The 22,282-nt window shown below is 44.5% G+C and overlaps 1 protein-coding gene across 2 annotated transcripts in view; it reads right to left on the reverse strand.

Moving 5' to 3' along the window:
• LOC115174803 (scavenger receptor class A member 5) overlaps window positions 1-22,282 on the reverse strand; it is an 86,819-nt gene that overhangs the window by 26,028 nt on the left and 38,509 nt on the right. For both annotated transcript variants that reach the window (XM_029733718.1, XM_029733717.1), the window contains exons 4-6: window positions 7,746-8,420; window positions 3,918-3,998; window positions 3,134-3,241 (exon numbers count right to left, since the gene is read on the reverse strand). In XM_029733718.1, the coding sequence (XP_029589578.1) occupies window positions 3,134-3,241; window positions 3,918-3,998; window positions 7,746-8,420 (864 nt within the window). The remainder of the gene's footprint in view (window positions 1-3,133; window positions 3,242-3,917; window positions 3,999-7,745; window positions 8,421-22,282) is intronic.

The raw sequence follows: 22,282 nt of genomic DNA on the forward strand, positions 1-22,282 counted from the left end.
AAAATCGCTGGGGTTGAGAGGCTGAAAGCACAGTCGTCCTGCAGCTCCTCTTTCAGAGTGAGCAGAGAGACATTTTATGGCGTCTTTCTGGCTTCACTACTTGAAGCCAGTTAACAGTCTTAGAATTTATTTTTAAGAAGATCCTCCTTGGATACATTTGTGTCCTGAAGGGGGCATCTGATGCTGATTTGATGAGGATCTGAGTGTGGGTGCAAGTTTGCCAGCACCATATATTTAATTTACTGTCTGGACTTGAGAGAGGCTGCGGAAAATGAAGTAATCAGTCAACTTCAATCTTTAATTACACTAAATTCATATTTGTTGTATTTTGATATGTACCAGAAGTTTATGTCCATGATTATAGAGGACACCACACAATAAGGCAAAAATGACCAGTATGGTACTGTCATCTTTTATTTTAGAATATTCATAAAAATAACAAACTCTGGATATGCCTTTGATGGAATATTAACATTCCTACCACTCAGTTCTGTGGGAACATCTCTCTGTAACTACAAGTTTAAAACCACAAGGTGTGGTTATGAGCTGTTACTGTAATAAAGTGACTATTATCCCGCGTTTAATTCCTGTATTTTCAGATCCAGAGTCCCAGGAAAGGGCCCAATGGCAATGGCACCCAAACAGAACCACCAATTGTCGGGTAGTGCTCTGAGCTGACCACATCCTCATAGTAATGTGTGGTGCGGTGGTCAGGAAATGTTAGACACTTACTCTGGTTCAAACGCCCAATGCCAAACACAGCTCTAACTCACAGAAAAACGTACATAAAGAAAGGCCTACTTTAACAGGCCACACAACATCTCTCCCTTTTCCACAAGGGTGCTTTTACAAGCTTTACTAAATGGCTAAGTGCCTTTGTTATTTTATTTCGTATTTATCTAACCCTGTGTTATGGGTGTTGTAGTCACAGTGAGTCAGTCTAACAGGGCTGGGAGGACAGGTCAGATAGAGAGTGCAGAGCACCCACATCCAATCTTAATGTTATTGGCTCACAGGGGTTTGAGCCTCCAGCACCGGACAGTTCAGCCAAACTAAACTGATCCAGCTGTTTGGTTTGCATAGAGAAATAAAATAAGTCCATTGTGGAGAGTCAAATCCATGACCAAAACAATGAGGCACTGCGTCTCAAATCATATGTGTGAAAGGAGTATCTGATTACAAAACAAGTGCTGCTTCCCAACACACAAGGTGACGAAGGATGAAAAAGCTTCCTAAAAGCAAGGTTGGACTATCCCTGAGACATGGCTGTAGACTCCTATGATGTCTAGGCACCATAAGCGTCTACAGCCAGGTCTCAGGGCTAAGGTTGGACCAACTAAAAACCGGACATGGCTTTCCTCCATTATTATGGTGAGAGGGAGACATTTCTGTCTGCAAGGTTTTAGGTTGGCGGTTCAGCTGATAAGGAAGGTCTGCTTTGGGTTAGGATGGGGAGGCAGAGGGCATGAAGACACAGTACCAGTCAAAGGTTTGGACACACCTACTCATTCAAGGGTTCTTCTTTATTTTACTACTTATTTTTTACTACTACTCTACATTGCAGAATAATAGTGAAGACATCATAACTATGAAATAACACATTTGGAATCATGTTGTAACCAAAAAAGTGTTAAACAAATCAAAATATATTTTACATTTGAGATTCTTCAAAGTAGCCACCCTTTGTAGTCACCTGGAATGCATTTCAATTAACAGGTGTGCCCTGTTAAAAGTTAATCTATAGAATGTATTTCCTTCTTAATGCGTTTGAGCCAATCAATTGTGTTGTAACAAGGTAGGGTTGGTATACAGAAGATAGCCCTATTTGGTAAAAGACCAAGTCCATATTATGGCAAGAACAGCTCAAATAAGCAAATAGAAATGACAGTCAATGTGGAACTTTGAAAGTTTCTTTAAGTGCAGTCGCAAAAATCATCAAACGCTATGATGAAACTGGCTCTCATGAGGACCGCCACAGGAAAGGAAGACCCAGATCTGCTGCAAAGGATAAGTTCATTAGATTTACCAGCCTCAACTGCACCTCAGATTGCAGCCCAAATAAGTAACAGACACATCTCAACATCAACTGTTCAGAGGAGACTGCGTGAATCAGGCCTTCATGGTCGAATTGCTGCAAAGAAACCACTACTAAAGGACACCAATTAGAAGAAGAGACTTTCTTGGGCCATGAAACACGAGCAATGTACATTAGACCAGTGGAAATCTGTCCTTTGCTCTCATGAGTCCAAATTTGAGATTTTTGGTTCCAACCGCCGTGTCTTTGTGAGATGCACAGTAGGTGAACGGATGATCTCCGCATGTGTGGATCCCACCATGAAGCATGGAGGAGGAGGTGTGATGGTGTGGGGGTGCTTTGCTGGTGACACTGTCTGTGATTTATTTTGAATTCAAGGCACACTTAACCAGCATGGCTACTCAAAACACAACTCCAGGCTGTGTAAGGGCTATTTAACCAAGAAGGAGAGTGATGGAATGCTGCATCAGATGACCTGGCCTCCACAATCACCCGACCTCAAACCAATTGAGATGGTTTGGGAAGAGTTGGACTGCAGAGTGAAGGAAAAGCAGCCAACAAGTTCTCAGCATTTGTGGGAACTCCCTCAAGACTGTTGGAAAAGCATTCCAGGTGACTACCTCATGAAGCTGGTTGAGAGAATGCCAAGAGAGTGCAAAGCTGTCATCAAGGCAAAGGGTGGCTACTTTGAAGAACCTCAAATATAAAATATATTTTAATTTGTTTAACACTTTTTTGGTTTCTATATGATTCCATATGTGTGATTTCATAGTTTTGATGTCTTCACTATTATTCTACAATGTAGATAATAGTAAAAATAAAGAAAAACCCTTGAATGAGTAGGTGTGTCCAAACTTTTGACTGTTACTGTAGTTGTCAATGAGACACAACAAATCAGATGGAATAGACCCTGAGCCTCCATCAATCTGCCTTGGATTGCCCTCTCTGGAGCCTGAGTTTAAGAGAGAGCATGCCATCACAGAAGGATAAGGGAGATAGATGTAACCATTGACAGCAGGTTCAAAGAGGCAGCGAGGTACAGAGGATAGTTTAACTAATGGCTCTACAGCTGTCTGACAGTAATAATATCAGACATACCTTTGGGCCCTTCGGGTCCCATATCCCCTTTCTGCCCCTGTAGGCCGTCAGTGCCGCTCAGGCCCTTTAGTCCCCTTGGACCCTGGAAGCCTTTTTCTCCTGCTAAACCTGCCGGGAGGACATAAACAAAGCATTGGATTTATTTTCCCAATTCTTTTCAAACAGGATATCTGAAATGTGTTTCAAAGAATGCAAACAGCCTATCTTTTCCGAATCTTTGAGTACGGTGGTCCGCTTGCATGCCATAATAACATTTTCCAATGTTCTCTTTCTTTATTCACCATTTAATTATGTAATGAAAGACTATCTCAGGGAATGCCCCTGCTACATTTCCCAGGATGCTTTGAGCCCAGTTGGAGGGCTGTTATTAGGTTGCTAACAGACAGAGTGGACTTATGGATTTGGAACCATAGGGGGTCGTGTTCACTAGGTAACCCCTGATGAATCAATAATTGAAGATATAGTCGCTGCATTACTAACAAGGTATACTGTAGTAACCAACTCTTTCATAAGTAGGATAGTGGACTGACTGATAGTTTGAATGTGGTAGGAGGAGTGTTTTGGATGGCTATAACAAATGAACATGTTCCATGCTCCTAAAGGGAGGATTGCTTTCAGTATTCTTCTTGGAAATATGTCTATGGGGGTTTAGGCTACATAATCCGTGACCCGGGCCAATTACAGTAAGATACGTTTCGAGGACGTGGTTGAAAAATGGTTGAAGAATGTCATGTATGTTGAAAGCTAGAATAGGACAAATGACGTTACTGTAAAGTGTACGAACCTCTCATCCCTGTGAGGCCTGCCACACCAGGGGCCCCAAGTGGCCCAACATCGCCCATCTCACCTTTTGGTCCTGGAGGCCCTGTGGAAAACAACCTCATTAAAGCATTGAGTTGATCCCGACATAACAAACTGATGAATATACTGTAATATGAAGACAATATGATTACTGAAGTTCTGTAATCCCATAAATTGCCAGTTTCCTCTCGGTATGTCATTCATGTTTCACCACACTCTCGGACTAAAGCAGAGGAGCTCAAGGCAGAATCTGAGTCTGAAACATGGTTAACGGACATCATCCAACAATTTTTTATGCTTGGATCCAGTTAACTGACTTCAGACTTGTTATTAGAATCAGCTTGACCACAACGGAAAACACATTACCTAAGGTACACCACAATTGAAAAGTTTTGTTTTGTCCGACTGACATTTTCAAAGTAGCCTTTCAAATCATAATGTGAGCTGATCCTTAGATCCTAAGATACTGTTCTGGCGTAAAGTAGTGGCTAATGACAAGTCAGGGTTGAAAGTTCACTGTCACGCCCTGGCCATAGAAAGGGTTTTATTCTCTATTTTGGTTAGGCCAGGGTGTGACTAGGGTGGGCATTCTATGTCCTTTTTTCTATGTTTTGTATTTCTTTGTTTTGGCCGGGTATGGTTCTAAATCAGGGACAGCTGTATATCGTTGTCTCTGATTGGGAGCCATACTTAGGCAGCCTGTTTTCCTTTGAGTTTTGTGGGTGGTTACTTTCTGTTTAGTTGATGTTCCTGACAGAACTGTTTGGCTGTCGTTCGTGGTCTTGTTTTGTTTAAAGAGTTCTATTAAAATTATATGATGAGCACTCAACACGCTGCGCCTTGGTCTACTCCTTTCGATGGCCGTTACATTCACTTGGAAGTCTTCTCACCCTGGGGGGTCTGAAGGGAAAACCACTCCACTTAATTGGTTTTGACTGGTTTGTTTTAGTAGGACCAATGATATCACTCTTCACTTCTTAATAGTCTTCTATTAATTCAACTAAGAATGCTCAAGAAAAAAACATGCTCCATGAGGGTCAACCAGCGTGCAACTTTCACATGAAGAGCTGTCTGTTAAACGCCAATATGCGGTGCTGTGTCATGGATCAGCAATTCTGAATCGGAGTAGGTTGGACAGAAAACACACGTTGGTAACGCCCTATTTAAATGTCAAGGGAAAACACCTGCAATGCAATCTGTTTTGAGACATTTGGTATCAACTTGATAGATACAGTGAGGGAAAAAAGTATTTGATCCCCTGCTGATTTTGTACGTTTGCCCACTGACAAAGTCTACAATTTGAATGGTATGTTTAATAGAACGGTGAGAGACAGAATAACAACAAAAAAATCCAGAAAAACGCATGTCAAAAATGTTATAAATTGATTTGCATTTTATTAATGAGGGAAATAAGTAGTTGACCCCCTCTCAATCAGAAAGAATTCTGGCTTCCAGGTGTCTTTTATACAGGTAACGAGCTGAGATTAGGAGCACACTCTTAAAGGGAGTGCTCCTAACCGCAGCTTGTTACCTGTAAAAAAGACACCTGTCCACAGAAGCAATCAATCAATCAGATTCCAAACTCTCCACCATATCCAAGAACAAAGAGCTCTTCAAGGATGTCAGGGACACGATTGTAGACCTACACAAGGCTGGAATGGGCTACAAGACCATCGCCAAGCAGCTTGGTGAGGTGACAACAGTTGGTGCGATTATTCGCAAATGGAAGAAACACAAAAGAACTGTCAACCTCCCTCGGCCTGGGGCTCCATGCAAGATCTCACCCCGTGGAGTTGCAATGATCATGAGAACGGTGAGGAATCAGCCCAGAACTACACGGGAGGATCTTGTCATTGATCTCAAGGCAGCTGGGACCATAGTCACCAAGAAAACAATTGGTAACACACTACGCCGTGAAGGACTGAAATCCTGCAGCGCCGGCAAGGTCCCTGTGCTCAAGAAAGCACATATACATGCCCATCTGAAGTTTGCCAATGAACATCTGAATGATTCAGAGGACAACTGGGTGAAAGTGTTGTGGTCAGATGAGACCAAAATGGAGCTCTTTGGTATCAACTCAACTCGCCGTGTTTGGAGGAGGAGGAATGCTGCCTATGACCCCAAGAACACCATCCCCACCGTCAAACATGGATGTGGAAACATTATGCTTTGGGAGTGTTTTTCTGCTAAGGGGACAGGACAACTTCACCGCATCAAAGGGACAATGGACAGGCCATGTACCGTCAAATCTTGGGTGAGAACCTCCTTCCCTCAGCCAGGGCATTGAAAATGGGTCGTGGATGGGTATTCCAGCATGACAATGACCCAAAACACACGGCCAAGGCAACAAAGGAGTGGCTCAAGAAGAAGCACATTAAGGTCCTGGAGTGGCCTAGCCAGTCTCCAGACCTTAACCCCATAGAAAATCTGTGGAGGGAGCTGAAGGTTCGAGTTGCCAAACATCAGCTTCGAAACCTTAATGACTTGGAGAATATCTGCAAAGAGGAGTGGGACAAAATCCCTCCTGAGATGAGTGCAAACCTGGTGGCCAACTACAAGAAACGTCTGACCTCTGTGATTGCCAACAAGGGTTTTGCCACCAAGTACTAAGTCATGTTTTGCAGAGGGGTCACGTACTTATTTCCCTCATTAAAATGCAAATCAATTTATAACATTTTTGACATGTGTTTTTCTGGATTTTTTTGTTGTTATTCTGTCTCTCACTGTTCAAATAATCGTACTATTAAAATGATAGACTGATCATTTCTTTGTCAGTGGGCAAACGTACAAAATCAGCAGGGGATCAAATACTTTTTTCCCTCACTGTAGATTATTTAAACCATTGGCTTTCTGATGAAGCTGTGATGCTTTAAAAAAAACATGTTTAGGCTATTTAAGGTGGCTGATATTGTTTTTACACTAAGGATGACCGTTTATCAAATGATCCACTAAAAGAACATTCAAGTTTCCTTATTTTGTTCCACCACTGGTGAATAATGAAATTAGCGCTAGATCAATGTTTAAATTATGACAATTACATTTCCATGAGAATGAAGGCAATGGACACAGTGATCCTCCCAGCCAGAAGACACTTCACTAAAACAGCAAACATGTCACTCCTGAAGTCATTCCTGTTAATCAAGTGGCTGTGTGATGATTATAAATGTTTCCATGCTCACACTCTCTCTCCTCAGACCAACACATCACAGTTTCTTAATCCACCTCTCAACTTTGCTTAAATGTGTTTTTTCCCCCTTCTCATTTGTTCACCACTGCCAAATTGGAAGGTAGGCATGAAACATAAGCTAAAGGCATTGGGATGGAGGGATGGAGTGATGAAAGGAGGGAGAGGAGGCAGGCCAGAAATGCCAATTACCACGACAAGGTGTGGAGCTTTCCTGGCTAAACCCACGCTTAATGACAAGCAAATGGGATGTGCAGTGGAACAAATGACAGGGCTGATTTCCTTGGTTTTGGAGGCTTCTAAATGTAACTCACAATTGTTTCCAGCCTAAATAAAACACTGTCCCATTCACATACAATATCAATCAGATTCTGATTCAAAGTCTTATTTGGCATGGATTCACATCACTGAATTCTGTCTAATTCCTGCTAACATTACATCATGACATACTTATTTGACATTTATTTAACCAGGAAAGTCATTGAGTATGATAGCAAGTCTCAATACAACATCAACATCTTCATCTCACATTTTCCTTAACCATCGTGTAAGGAGCTCAGTAATCATAGGGAGATTAATCATGACATAAACTTCATTCCAGCCAGTGATAAGTGATGGGGCCGTTACCTTCTAAGTAGGTGATGTTCTTGAGGATATTGGAGTGCTCCCAGTCCTTGAGCCTCAGGTCCTCTGTGATGGTGCTGAGGATCTCTACCTCATTCTTCAGGGTCTCCTCCATGTGGACTTGTGTCTCCCTCATGTACCGTGCATCCTGGCTTGCATTGCTGATCTGCACCTGCAGGTCCTGGATCTTTAGGTGATGGACGCTGATGTCGCTGGTGAACGTGTGGTTGACTGAGCCGACCGTCCAGCCAACCTCCTCCAGCCTATCCTTGAGCTGGTCCACCTGGTCCGCTGCGCTCCTCAGCAGGAGGTCATGGTTGTGCAGCGAGACCGAGGCCTGGGCCAGCTGGTTGCTGAGCCCACTCACGCTCCTCTGGGTGGAGCGGTTCAGGACGGATACACGGTCCCCCAGCTGCTCCATGGTGCTGTCTGTCGACTGGCAGTGGCCTTGCAGATCCCTGATATCCCTCTCCAGGCCGCTCACTGCCCGGCCCAGCTGCTTTAAGGACTCGCTGTGGTTCTGGAACAGGCTCTCCAGCTTCCAGATGTTCTCCAGTAGGTCTGCCTGAGAGGAGATGTCACCCAGGGACTGCTGGAGCTCCCGAGAGCGGTCCTCCATACGGGTCATGTTTTCCATCAGTGCCTCCTGCTTCTCTGAGGACATCTGAGACCTGGACACTGAGGAGGACACATGGAAGAGAGGAGAAAGACGAGAGGCTCAATTATACATCTCCTACATAGCAGATAGAAAATGCTACAGATCAACAACACTTACTACAGTATATGGCTCCTGAACATTTATCAATGCAATCCACCACATTGGATCACTTAATTGTCACTGGGATGATGATTAGTAACACTAGAGTTGTATACTACAGTATTACTACTAAAACAGCAAGATAGTGTCGTGATCTCTTTTATACCATTGGCAATGACTGTTTGTTGTTAATGTCTTTTGAAAGGAAAGAGAAGTGATCTATTTTAAACAACCTCTATAACAAGGCTTTTAAGGTTTATGTTCTGTTGGAGTGAAGTTTCTTGGTAACAGTGCAGTCAGCCAGAGAGATATTTTGAAACTAAATCCTCTCAGCTCTGCAATGACGACATCCTCTCTTATACTTTTGAGACTCTTATGTAAAAAAAAAGGTGATATTGCTCAATCTGAGAAAAAGAGAATGTTGGGGAAATGGAAGGAAATGGCCAATTCCCAGCACACATGTTCAAAATCCCTCTCATCCTTCTCCACGGCTAGTAACAATTGTTGCCTATGTGTGTGTTGTGGACCAGAACTAATTTAATTATTTCAATATGAGGGAAATGTTTCCTACATGGTTGCACAAAGAGACTTTACATTACTTTACATTGTTCAGAAAGTTAATGAGCTGAAAACCAACTACAGAGACTTTCTCATTCCAAAATGACAGTCTATCTTACAGTATGTTATTTCCACACGTAGATAAGCCTAATTGTTATTAATCAGGAATTCACGGACGGCAACTTCGGCTCTAATGTGGGTTGAAGAGTAACGTGGCAACGTGTCAAAAAGCACAAAACCAAAACAGATGGATTTGTTTCCCAGACGGATAAATTAAGAAGAGATGTGGGATCCTGGACTGGGGTGAATATAGAGTAGGTGAAGGTCTGCCCTCCTTTAGCATTCAATCCCTCCTTCTTGGAGGAACCGCACTCTCTGGTAACGCACTGCGGCTCTTCACATGACCTTGACCTGTCTCTGCTCTACCAGGACAGTAACACGAACTCACACAAGATAACACAGAGGACTCAGGAACTCACACAAGATAACACAGAGGACTCAGGAACTCACACAAGATAACACAGAGAACTCAGGAACTCACGCAAGATAACACAGAGGACTCAGGATCTCACACAAGATAACAAAGAGGACTCGGGATCTCACACAAGATAACAAAGAGGACTCAATAATTCACACAAGATAAGAGTCACATTTCTTGAAATGCTCCAAAATGCAGAAATATTTTTTTTATTTCTCCTATTGATGCATTTCTGTTTCCAGGAATCTGGGAGCCCAATTAAGTTTCAAGCAATTCCCCGAAGGATATCTAATGTATGAATTTCAACATCGCCCATGCAATATTTACCCTTGCACTAGAGCCAAACAAAATTGCAAACGGGTGTGGTGACCAGTAAACTGGACTGCTCATCGAAACAGCCAGCAGGCGATGTCAACAACCCCATTCCTCAACTGGACTACCTACCATGAAGACGGGAGAGTCTGTAAAATATATGGAGAGTCAATGTGTAAAACATCCCTGTGAGGGTGTGGTGGCAGACCTATTATTCCCAGAGGCCTCACTGTCCTGGTGCATCATGTGGTTTAACAGGATGTTACTGTGCAAGACGATCTCTAGGACCAGGTGGTCGTCAGCTGTTTTCTCTCAAACTAGTTAAAGAGGAGAGGAGGCTGAAAAATACAGGCCACGCTCCTCTCCTTTTCCTGTTATTGGATTTCACATCCCCACACCCAATGCATGTTCCTGATTACCAACCGTAGCTTTTGCTTCTTAAACAAGCCTTTTCATAAAATAGTTCATGTTCTGTGTCTGTCCTAGGAGTTCAGTATGCAGGGACTTTTCACCTAGTGGAAGTGTGTTATTGTCAATAAGAACTGATGTCCTCTCCCACATAAAGAAATACTACACTGTACTATAGAATACTATAGTACTTACTATAGAATGTGGGTAGTAAACTGCAGTATACTGTAGTATCCCTAGATCATTTAGCACTTACTTTAGAATTTAGATTTTGTAGTTTACAGTAGAATCCTATACCCCACACTGTAGTATCCCTCAATCATGTAGTGCTTACTTTATAATTTTCATTTTGTAGTATACTGGAGAATACTATACTACACACTCTAGTGTTGTCACAATACCAGAATTTTGACTTCAATACGATACCAGGTTAAGTATCACGATACTCGATACCATCACTATACTCAATAGCAAAACGATACCACAACAACAAAAAGATGGCGTATTAACCAAAGTCACAGAATGGCACTTGATCCAGAAAAATAAACTCAGCTACTGCTCTGTTCAATTTTTGGGTATCTTTTGAGTTTAATATCCTTATATTTGAAAACGTATGTCAATTTTTTTAACACAACCATGTATTCAATTATACAATCATACAATCAACTTGACTCTAACTTCAAAACAACATAATGAACTTGGTCAAATCAAATTGTATTTGTTGCATGCTTCGTAAAACAACTGGTGTAGACTAACAGTGAAATGCTTACTTACTTATGGTCAGCTGAGTCTCTGTGAAAGCACAGTTGCATTTCAGAGGAAGTAACAGATCTGTCACGCCCTGACCTTAGAGTTCCTTTTTATGTCTCTATTGTGGTTTGGTCAGGGCGTGAGTTGGGGTGGGCATTCTATGTTCCCTATCTATGTTTTGTATTTCTGTGTTTTGGCCTGGTATGGCTCTCAATCAGGGACAGCTGTACATCGTTGTCGCTGATTGGGAGCCATACTGAGGTAGCCCTTTTTCCACATGTCTGATGTGGGAAGTTGTTTTTGCATTGCTGTGAGTAGCCTGCGAAACTGTTCGTTCGTTGTGTTGCTTCTTGTTTTGGTTTTTGCTGGTTCACCGTTTATATTAAAGTATGATGAACCCAACCCACGCTGCGCCTTGGTCTCATTCCAACAAAGGACGTTACAAGATCTAAGAAGTCCTTTTGTTGTACTCTTGTTAAAGTGTTATTTATCTGTCAGACAAGCAAACCTAATCCTCTAAGCGTTAATAAACGTTGCTTGTTCTTTATATATGCCTCTGTGCTGTTTCCCTTTAATGGGCCTAGAACCTGCCTAACGTTTAGATGTTACAATTGTTGTCTGGTCCATTGCATTGCTCAGAACTATTGAACCAACTCAATAGGTGGCCTGTCACGAACCTGTGAGTCTTATGTTCTGGTTGAGGTGTTCCCCTCATTAAATAGTAAGTGGTGTAGTCTGGTAGTTGTGCCATTTTAGCTAACCCTAGACTGCAGGTTACTACAGCATAGTACAGTCATGTCCACAAAAATACTACAGTATACTATATTTATGCCCGCAATAACTTTACAGTGAATACTATAGTATACTAGTCATGCCCGCAATAACTTTACAGTGAATACTATAGTATACTAGTCACGTCCGCAAATACACTACAGTGAATACTACAGTAAAGTCCGAAATAACACTACAGTGAATACTATGGCATACTAAAGTCATGTCCACAGAGACGTTACAGTGAATACTATAGTATACTACATTCAGGTCCGCAAAACACTACTGAATACTATAGAATACTACAGTCATGTCTGCAAAAACACTACAGTAAATACTACAGTATATAAATATAATAATTTTACAGTATTTAGACCATAGTATACTATAGTACTTTTTCATTATGTCTTGTACAAGAATAATATCAATACCTAAATAAAGAACCATACCTATTTAAGCTACACACCTACTCTGCCAGTGGATATACTATAAATCTAAAACCAAAACATACCCACCATAGCTCGTTAGGGCCCTATGACCAAATGACCTGGAACTAACAATAACATAAACACAATGATTGGCTTGATAAAGTTAACTAGTCCCTGGAGAACCATGAGTCTGGGGCAACTAGAGCTGTAGGGGGAGGGGAGAGGGTGGGGGTATGCATAGCTAATTATCCATGACCGACCTGCTTTAAGCATGGTCCTCATCAGGGTTGTCATGCAGCCCAAAAATCTGAGGCGGTACAAAGTACATTAGGATGGCTGGGGGTGGTCTGGAGGGGGGCTAGACCCCCGTAGGAAGTTGGAGAATTCTGCATTTTTCAAACACCTGAAATCTACCCATAATCATAATGTCAAATGTTCGGGCATATCTAAGCATACCTCTTGAGCTGTCTATATCCTCCTGACTGGTGGTTCTTTTTTTAAAGAAACAAAATATGCTTCTCTGCATCTCTGCTAAAATCTCAGTAAAAGATTGAAAGGAATGTGAGTCTTATTCAGTAGTCTATATTAAGTTATTGCTTGCTTTTCTAAAATCTACCAACCTTGACAGTAGGCATGCCAGCTAAGCTAGTTGGACAAGCTAACTACTCTAACTTGATTGATAACCAGAAATGGCTTCTTGGTAGCTAGTTATGAGGTTGGGAGATTTGAACCTATCTGGGCTAGCTAAAGCCAACTTCATAAAATTGATAGATGGGTAGCAGTATTACAGAGCAACAACAACAACAAAATGGTATTAATATATACATGTATATATACTGCATATATAGTATATACACTGAACAAAAATATAAACGCAATATGCAACAATTTCAAAGATTTTACTGAGTTACAGTTCATATAAGGATATAAGGAACTGGAACACGCTGTCATACACGTCGATCCAGTGCATCCCAAACATGCTCAATCGTTGACATGTCTGGTGAGTATTCAGGCCATGGAAGAACTGGGACATTTTCAGCTTCCAGGAATTGTGTACAGATCCTTGCGACATGGGACCATGCATTATCGTGCCATAAACGCTGTCTGCCATCTACCCGTTACAGTTGAAACTGGGATTCATCCATGAAGAGCACACTTCTCCAGCATACCATTGGACATCGAAGGTGAGCATTTGCCCACTGAAGTTGGTTACGACGCTGAACTGCAGTCAGGTCAAAGACCCTGGTGAGGACGATGACCACGCAGATGAGCTTCCCTGAGATGGTTTCTGACAGTTTGTGCAGAAATTCTTCAGTTGTGCAAACCCACAGTTTCTTCAGCTGTCTGGGTGACTGGTCTCAGACGATCCTGCAGGTGAAGAAGCCGGATGTGGAGGTCCTGGGCTGACATGGTTACACGTGGTCTGTGGTTGTGAGGCTGGTTGAACATAATGCCAAATGATCTAAAAAAATATGGGAGGCAACTTATGGTAGAGAAATTAACATTAAATGATATGGCAACAGCTCTGGTGGAAACTCCTGCAGTCAGCATGCCAATTGCACACTCCCTGAAAACTTGAGACATCTGTGGCATTGTGTTGTGTGACAACTTGTGTGGCCTTTTGTTGTCCCCAGTGAAAGGTGCACCTGTGTAATGATAATTTGATAATTTGAGAAAAATAAGCTTTTTATGCATATGGGCTCATGAAACATGGGACCAACACTTTTTTATTCAGTGTATATACATATATTTTTTTGTTTGTTTAAACAGGACAAATCTGAGGGGGCATGTGCCCTTGTGCCCCATATGGGCATGATGTCTCTGGTACTCATTCCTGTCTCTGAAAAACGTCCCAAACGTTCCCAAAAGGGGTAGTGGCAATTTGACAGTTTGCAAGGCCTATAGCACCTGTTTGCCCTCAGAGGCTCATATGACCCAAGGGCCCTGAGTTTGGTGCTGATGGGACTTGGGGCCCCACACCCAGGATTGACCCGGGACCGGCCTAATGCACTACAAATACCACATGTGGGGAAGGTGATTGCCACAGCCTGCTCATTTGTTCTCGAACAGAGTGAGAGCAGTCTCTAAGAGTGGCCTGGCTGACTTGTCTCTCCATTTAAGTCTCAGAGGATCACTGAATCTCTCCCTGAATGGACTCTATGGGCCTTAGTTGAGGGGATTTATTACAACAGTGCCTGGAACATGTTATGACAGCACTGTCTGATGTTGAACAAAACTGGTCACTGATTCAATAATTTGCACCATCGAGAGCATACTGTCGGGCTGCATCACTGCCTGGTACGGCAACTCCACCACCGCTGACCGCAAGGCTCTACAGAGGGTGGTATGCTCAGCCGATCGCACCATTAGGTGCACACTGCCTGCCGTCCAGGACACCTACAACACCAGGTGTCACAGGAAGGCCAAGAAGATCATCAAGGACCTCAGCCACTCGAGTCCAGGCCTGTTCTCCCCGCTTCCATCACTCAGATGCGGGCAGTATAAGAGTATCATGGCAAAAACTGTCAGACTGGCCATTTGCTTCTATCCCCAGACCATCAGGCTGATGAATAGCAATTTATAATTGTTACAACTGTAAATATGTATTATTATTTTTTATTATTGTTTCATTCACTTTTCACTTACCCCCGTGCCTCCCACCCGAAAGAAACTTACCCTGCCGCCACCTCCCAATCGACATATCATTACTACAGTTACTATTATTCTTATTATTGTCTCATTCACTGTCACGAGTTCCGTCGAAGTCGGCTCTTCCCCTTGTTTGGGTGGCGTTCGGCGGTCGACATCACCGGCTTTCTAGCCATCGCCGCTCCATTTTTCATTTATCCATTTGTTTTGTCTTGTTCCCTGCACACCTGGTTTTCATTCCCCAATCAGAGTACATGTATTTATTCCTCTGTTCCCCCTCATGTCTTTGTGTGAAATTGTTTGTGTGCTACGTGTTTTTGTACGCACGTAGGCTTGCGTGCGTTTTTTCCCGTGTCATTTCACGAAGCCTGTTTGTATTGTTCTACATTTATTGTTTTGTGACTGTTTTGCGCATTTTACACTTTGCCTTGTTGGCTGGAGGGTTTTTGACGCAGCTGCGTCCGTCTGTATCTCTCTCCTGACGAAATAAAGTGTGCGCCTGTTCACAATTCTCTGCTCTCCTGCACCTGACTTCACCACAAGTACGCACACGCCTGACATTCACTTCTCTTTTTTTTAATCTGTACTATTGGAGCTCAGAGCATAAGAATTTCACTGTACTTTAATTGTTAAAATAAACTCAGCAAAAAAAGAAAAGTCCCTTTTTCAGGACCCTGTCTTTCAAAGATAATTAGTAAAAATCCAAATAACTTCACAGATCTTCATTGTAAAAGGTTTAAACACTGTTTACCATGCTTGTTCAATGAACCATAAACAATTAAAGAACATGCACCTGTGGAATGGTCGTTAAGACACTAACAGTTTACAGATGGTAGGCAATTAAGGTCACAGTTATGAAAACTTAGGACACTAAAGAGGCCTTTCTACTGACTCTGAAAAACACCAAAAGAAAGATGTCCAGTGTCACGCCCTGACCTGAGAGAGCCGTTTTTCTCTGTTTGGTTAGGTCAGGGTGTGACATGGGGTGGGCATTCTATGTGTTATATTTCTATGTTTTTTTTCTCCTTTGATTGGCCTAATATGGTTTCCAATCAGAGGCAGCTGTCTATCGTTGTCTCTGATTGGAAATCATACTTAGGCAGCCCTTTTTCCCACTTTCAGTTGTGGGATCTTGTTTTTGTATTGCTGTTAGTAGCCTGCAAGACTTTTTGTTCGTTGTGTTGTTTATTGTTTTGTTTTTTGCTGGTTCACCGTTAAATGAAATATGATGAACCCAACACACGCTGCGCCTTGGTCTACCCTTTACGACGAACGTCACAGAAGATCCCACCACCAAGAGACCAAGCAGCGTGGAGAAATGGACCTGGGAAGTATATCCAGGGCTTTGGAGGAATTAGGGGCAGGAGAAAAGCACCTCCCATGGGAACAGGTGGAGGCAGCGAAAGCATGGCAACGAGGGAAACACGAGAGGCAGCCCCCCAAAACTTTTGGGGGGGCACACGGGGAGATTGGCAGAGTCAGGTTGGAGACCTGAGCCAACTCCTCGTGCTTACCGTGGGGAGTGAGTGACTGAGCAAGCACTGTGTTATGCGGTGATGCGCACTGTGTCGCCAGTGCGTATTCACAGGCCGGTGCGCTCTGTGCCTGCCCCACGTACCAGGCCTCTAGTGAGTATATCCAGACTGGTATGTCCTGTTCCTGCTCCTCGCACTCGCCCTGAGGTGCATGTCACCAGTCTGGCGCCACCTGTGCCAGCCCCACGCATCAGGCCTCCAGTGCGCCTTCCCAGTCCAGAGCTTCCGGCAACTGTTCCCAGTCCAGAGCTTCCGGCGACGTCCCCCAGTCCGGAGCCTCCAGCAACTTTCCCTAGTCCGGTGAGACCTGTTCCGGCTCCACGTAAGAAGCCTCCAGTGATGATCCATGGTCCGAAGCCTCGAGTGATGATCCATGGCACGAAGCCTCCAGTGATGATCCATGGCCCGGAGCCTGTAGTGATGAGCCATGGCACGAAGCCTCCAGTGATAATCCATGGCAAGAAGCCTGTAGGGATGATCCATGGCCCGGAGCCTGTAGGGATGATCCATGGCATGAAGCCTCCAGTGATAATCCATGGCCCGGAGCCTCCAGTGATGATCCATGGCACAAAGCCTCCAGTGGTGATCCATGGCGCAGAGCCTGCAGTGATGATCCATGGCATGGAGCCTGCAGCGACGGTCCCCAGTCCCGAACCTCCTGAGACGGGCTACAGTCCGGAACCTCCTGAGACGGCCTACAGTCCGGAACCTCCTGAGACGGCCGACAGTTCTGGAACCTCCTGAGATGGCCTACAGTTCGGAACCTCCTGAGACGGCCTACAGTCCGGAACCTCCTGAGACGGCCTACAGTCCGGAACCTCCTGAGACGGCCTACATTCCGGAACCTTCTGAGACGGCCTACAGTCTGGCACCTCCTGAGACGGCCTACAGTCCGGAACCTCCTGAGACGGCCTACAGTCCGGAACCTCCTGAGACGGCCTACATTCCGGAACCTTCTGAGACGGCCTACAGTTCGGAACCTCCTGAGACGGTCCACAGTCCGGAACCTCCTGAGACATTCCCCAGTCCAGAGTCTTCAGCGACGGTCTGCAGTCCAGAGTCTTCAGCGACGGTCTGCAGTCCAGAGTCTTCAGCGGCGGTCTGCAGTCCAGAGCCTCCAGTGGCAGTCTGCAGCCCAGAGCCTCCAGCGGCGGTCTGCAGTCCAGAACCTCCGGCGATGATCGACGGTCCGGTTCATCCAGCGACGATCCACGGTTCAGAGCTTCCGGCGATGATCCACGGTCTGGTTCCTCCGGCAACAACAAAAGCGGAGGGATCAGCGGGCGGAGTGGGAGCTACGCCCCGAACTGGAGCCGCCACCATGAGTAGATGCCCACCCGGACCCTCCCCTATAGGTTCAGGTTTGTGGCCGGTAGTCCGCACCTTTGGGGGGGGGGGGTACTGTCACGCCCTGACCTGAGAGAGACGTTTTTCTCTGTTTCGTTAGGTCAGGGAGTGACATGGGGTGGGCATTCTATGTGTTATATTTCTATGTAGTTTTTTTTCCTTTGATTGGCCTAGTATGGTTTCCAATCAGAGGCAGCTGTCTATCGTTGTCTCTGATTGGAAATCATACTTAGGCAGCCCTTTTTCCCACTTTCAGTTGTGGGATCTTGTTTTTGTATTGCTGTTAGTAGCCTGCAAGACTTTTCGTTTGTTGTGTTGTTTATTGTTTTGTTTTTGCTGGTTCACCGTTAAATAAAATATGATGAACCCAACACACGCTGCGCCTGGGTCTACCCTTTACGATGAACGTCACACACAGGGTCCCTGCTCATCTGTGTGAACGTGCCTTAGGCATGCTGCAAGGAAGCATGAAGACTGCAGATGTGGCCAGGGCAATAAATTGCAATGTCCGTACTGTGAGACGCCTAAGACAGTGCTACAGGGAGACAGGACGGACAGCTGATCATCCTCGCAGTGGCAGACCATGTGTAACAACACCTGCACAGGATCGTTACATCCGAAATTCACAGCTGCGGGACAGGTACAGGATGGCAACAACAACTGCCCGAGTTACACCAGGAACGCACAATCCCTCCATCAGTGCTCAGATTGTCCGCAACAGGCTGAGAGAGGCTGGACTGAGGGCTTGTAGGCCTGTTGTAAGGCAGGTCCTCACCAGGTCCTCACATCACCGGCAACAACGTTGCCTATGTGCACAAACCCACCATCGCTGGACCAGACAGGACTGGCAAAAAGTGCTCTTCACTGACGAGTCGCGGTTTTGTCTCACCAGGGGTGATGGTTGGATTCGCGTTTATCATCGAAGGAATGAGCGTTACACCGAGGTCTGTACTCTGGAGCGAGATCGATTTGGAGGTGGAGGGTCCCTCACGGTTTGGAGCGGTGTGTCACAGCATCATCGGACTGAGCTTGTTGTAATTGCAGGCAATCTCAATGCTGTGCGTTACAGGGAAGACATCCTCCTCCCTCATGTGGTATCCTTCCTGCAGGCTCATCCTGACATAACCCTCCAGCATGACAAAGCCACCAGCCATACTGCTGGTTCTGTGCGTGATTTCCTGCAAGACAGGAATGTCAGTGTTCTGCCATGGCCAGCGAAGAGCCCGGATCTGAATCCCATTGAGCACGGCTGGGACCTGTTGGGTCGGAGGGTGAGGGCTAGGGCCATTCCCCCCAGAAATGTCCGGGAACTTGCAGGTGCCTTGGTGGAAGAGTGGAGTAACATCTCACAGCAAGAACCGGCAAATCTGGTGCAGTTCATGAGGAGGAGATGCACTGCAGTACTTAATACAGCTGGTGGCCACACCAGATTTGACCCCCCCGCCTTTGTTCAGGGACACATTATTCAATTTCTGTTAGTCACATGTCTGTGGAACTTGTTCAGTTTATGTCTCAGTTGTTGAATCTTGTCATGTTCATACAAATATTTACACATGTTAAGTTTGCTGAAAATAAACGCAGTTGACAGTGAGAGGACGTTTCTTTTATTGCTGAGTTTATGGCATAAATCCATTTCACATACTACACCAGTTACTGTTAGACCACACTCTACATACTGCAACATCAGAACACGCTAATGGAGCCATCCTATATCTAAAGTCAAAGTTAGATGTTTGAGCTACGGTATAGCCTACAAAGCATTGTTCACAAGGACGAGTGATACGTTGCTTCTTGTGTTATGTTGAGTTATGTTTGTCTGCTGCATGTCAGTGGAGAACAAGCTGTTAGATTGATTGCTGTGGCTGTTGAAGCTCTGTGAAGCTGGACAAGTGTTTACATTCCTGCAGCTGGAATCTTCTCATGGATGAAGTAAATCTCATTGAATCATTAAACTGCCAATATTATCATTTGTAGTGCATTCCTCGGCTGTCTTTGTCAATCAGCTTTTTATAAGAAATACCCTGAGGACGTGATATACATTCATAGTGGGATAATTCTCAGTGGGTACCACATACACACAGGCAAGACAACCATTACGAAATACAAACAAATAGTATTGCATATCAATTTCTCTCATCTCCCTCTGAATGTGCCTAGAGGCAGGACTCAAATATTTGCAGGCATCTGTCAAAGAATATGTAATTGATTAAGTTAAAGGGAACCTTAAAAGACAACCAGGTAAAAGAAGTATGGTTAGGGCTTAGAGGCATGCATTTTAGAGAATCACCCTAACAGGGACAGACACTGTGCAGGGACAGACACTGTGCAGGGCAGGTCAGGGCAGAGCAGGGCAGGCGCTGAGAGTCTTTGTGCTGCAGACAGACTGTGCCTTTGTAAAGCCCTATCAGCCCTGACAGTCTCCCACTCCTCACATTTGGCTGTTGTCAATATCGGGTGTATGAGAGGCAAAGTCAGGTGCTGGAGAGAGGCGAAATGTAACCAAGCGCACTTTATTATAGTTCCAAAACACGAGAGCACTACATAAATCAAAATGCGCTCAAAACCACAGAACATAACCAAAGTAAAGTGCGTAAATCAAACACCACGAAGAACATGAAACAATTACACACAAAACATGATGGGAAACAGAGGGTTAAATACAAGTAGATTGATTGGGGAAATGATAACCAGGTGTGTATGGAAACAAGACAAGTCAAATGGATAATAGAAAAATGGAGCGGCGATGGCTAGAAAGCCGGTGACGTCGATCGCCGAACGCCGCCCGAACAAGAAGAGGAGCCAACTTCGGCGGAAGTCGTGACAGCTGTTTTGTCTCTGACTGGTTCTGGGTTCTGCCATTAATGAAACAAACTATGTACAGTATCACATTCAGATCGAGTCAACATAATTGTATCCTATATGAGTCATTTATTGAAAGAACTGGAATGTGAGTATGTTTTTGACAGTGTCTAGCTAACAAGAAGCAGATTTACACATGATTGTCGGCCTTATGAAATCATTACGAACTCAGAGAAACTCTTTCTCCATCATCGTCTCTTTCCTGCATATTACAAAGTACTCTCTAACCAGTGACGGACCTACAGATTAGTTCCAATCCCATTCATAGGCCTGGGTGTTTTTGACATCACTAGAGGCCTCTCTGGGGAGAATCAAACACTTTGTCCACCCAGCTCTGGTCTGGTCTAGCCATGCCTTGGCAGGGACACTCAGTAGGCCCACAACAGCTGTCTTCTTTCCTGATGAGGACACAGTGTCAGACTGTTTGAGTAGACACCAGGCCAGAGCCCAGTAGCATCCTGTGCCACTACGTTATCACCCAGGCCTCCACCCCCATGCTGGGTCCAGGAGGCCCACCCAGCCCCAGGGCTCAGCCATCACACCCAACCCACAATAGGACCATTGTCTCTGGGAGTGGAGGGCAGAGAGACGTCCATCCTGGATCCTGCTCAGACCAGCTCGGCTCTTTCATCCACAGTGTCACAGACTGGCCAAGAAGCAGCCCACGCACAAATCAAAGGGATCTCAGATTCTTATAGGGCTCTGAGCGACAGCCAAGGGAAATATACTGGTTCACCCAGGCTCTGCCAATTCAAACAACAATGTGAGCCATAGGGAGTACATACTGACATGACATTTACAGGGTGGCTCGCTGGGCTGACTCAGTCTGCGTCCAAAGTGCCATGGTCAAGAAGACACACGGAGAGGACTATTGGAGTTGCAAATTTAAAAAGCAGTGAGTCATTGCCATCATGTCTTTCTGTTAATACGGCTAGCAGCAGTGAGCGCTGTCACAGGGTGGCAAGTCACTCTTGTTTTCAGCATGTCAGAGTGTGTAGGCTGTGACGAGCCTGTCATCTGTCATCATCCGAAACACATTCAGTTTGTGTTCGGCTCTCGGAGTCATGCACATATTAAACGGTGCGTTAACTTATACTCAGGCTGCAGTAACAGTGGTGGGGACATGAGGAAAAGAGTCTCATGGGATTTACTCTGTATCCTTACATACATTTAAATCAAATCAAATCCATTTTTATTTGTCACATGCGCCAAATACAACAGGTGTAGACGTTACAGTGAAATGCTTACTTACAAGCCCTTAACCAACAATGCAGTTCAAGAAAGTAACACAATAAAATAACAATAACGATGCTATATACAGGGGATACCGGTACCGAGTCAATGTGGGGGGGTACAAGATAGTTAAGGTAATTTGTACATGTAGGTAGGGGTAAAGTGACTATGCATAGATAATAAACAGCGAGTAGCAGCAGTGTAAAAACAAAGGGTGGGGGGTGTCAATGTAAATAGTCTGTATGGCCATTTTATTAATTGTTCAGCATTCTTATGGCTTGGGGGTAGAAGCTGTTAAGGAGCCTTTTGGATCAAGACTTGGCGCTCCGGTACCGCTTGCCGTGCAGCAGCAGGGAGAACAGTCTAGGACTTGGGTGACTGGAGTCGTTGACAATTCTTTGGGCCTTCCTCTGACACCACCTAGTATATACAGTTGAAGTCAGAAGTTTACATAC

The sequence above is a fragment of the Salmo trutta genome, chromosome 35 (assembly GCF_901001165.1).
Source record: "Salmo trutta chromosome 35, fSalTru1.1, whole genome shotgun sequence".
In the NCBI taxonomy this organism is placed as follows: domain Eukaryota; kingdom Metazoa; phylum Chordata; class Actinopteri; order Salmoniformes; family Salmonidae; genus Salmo; species Salmo trutta.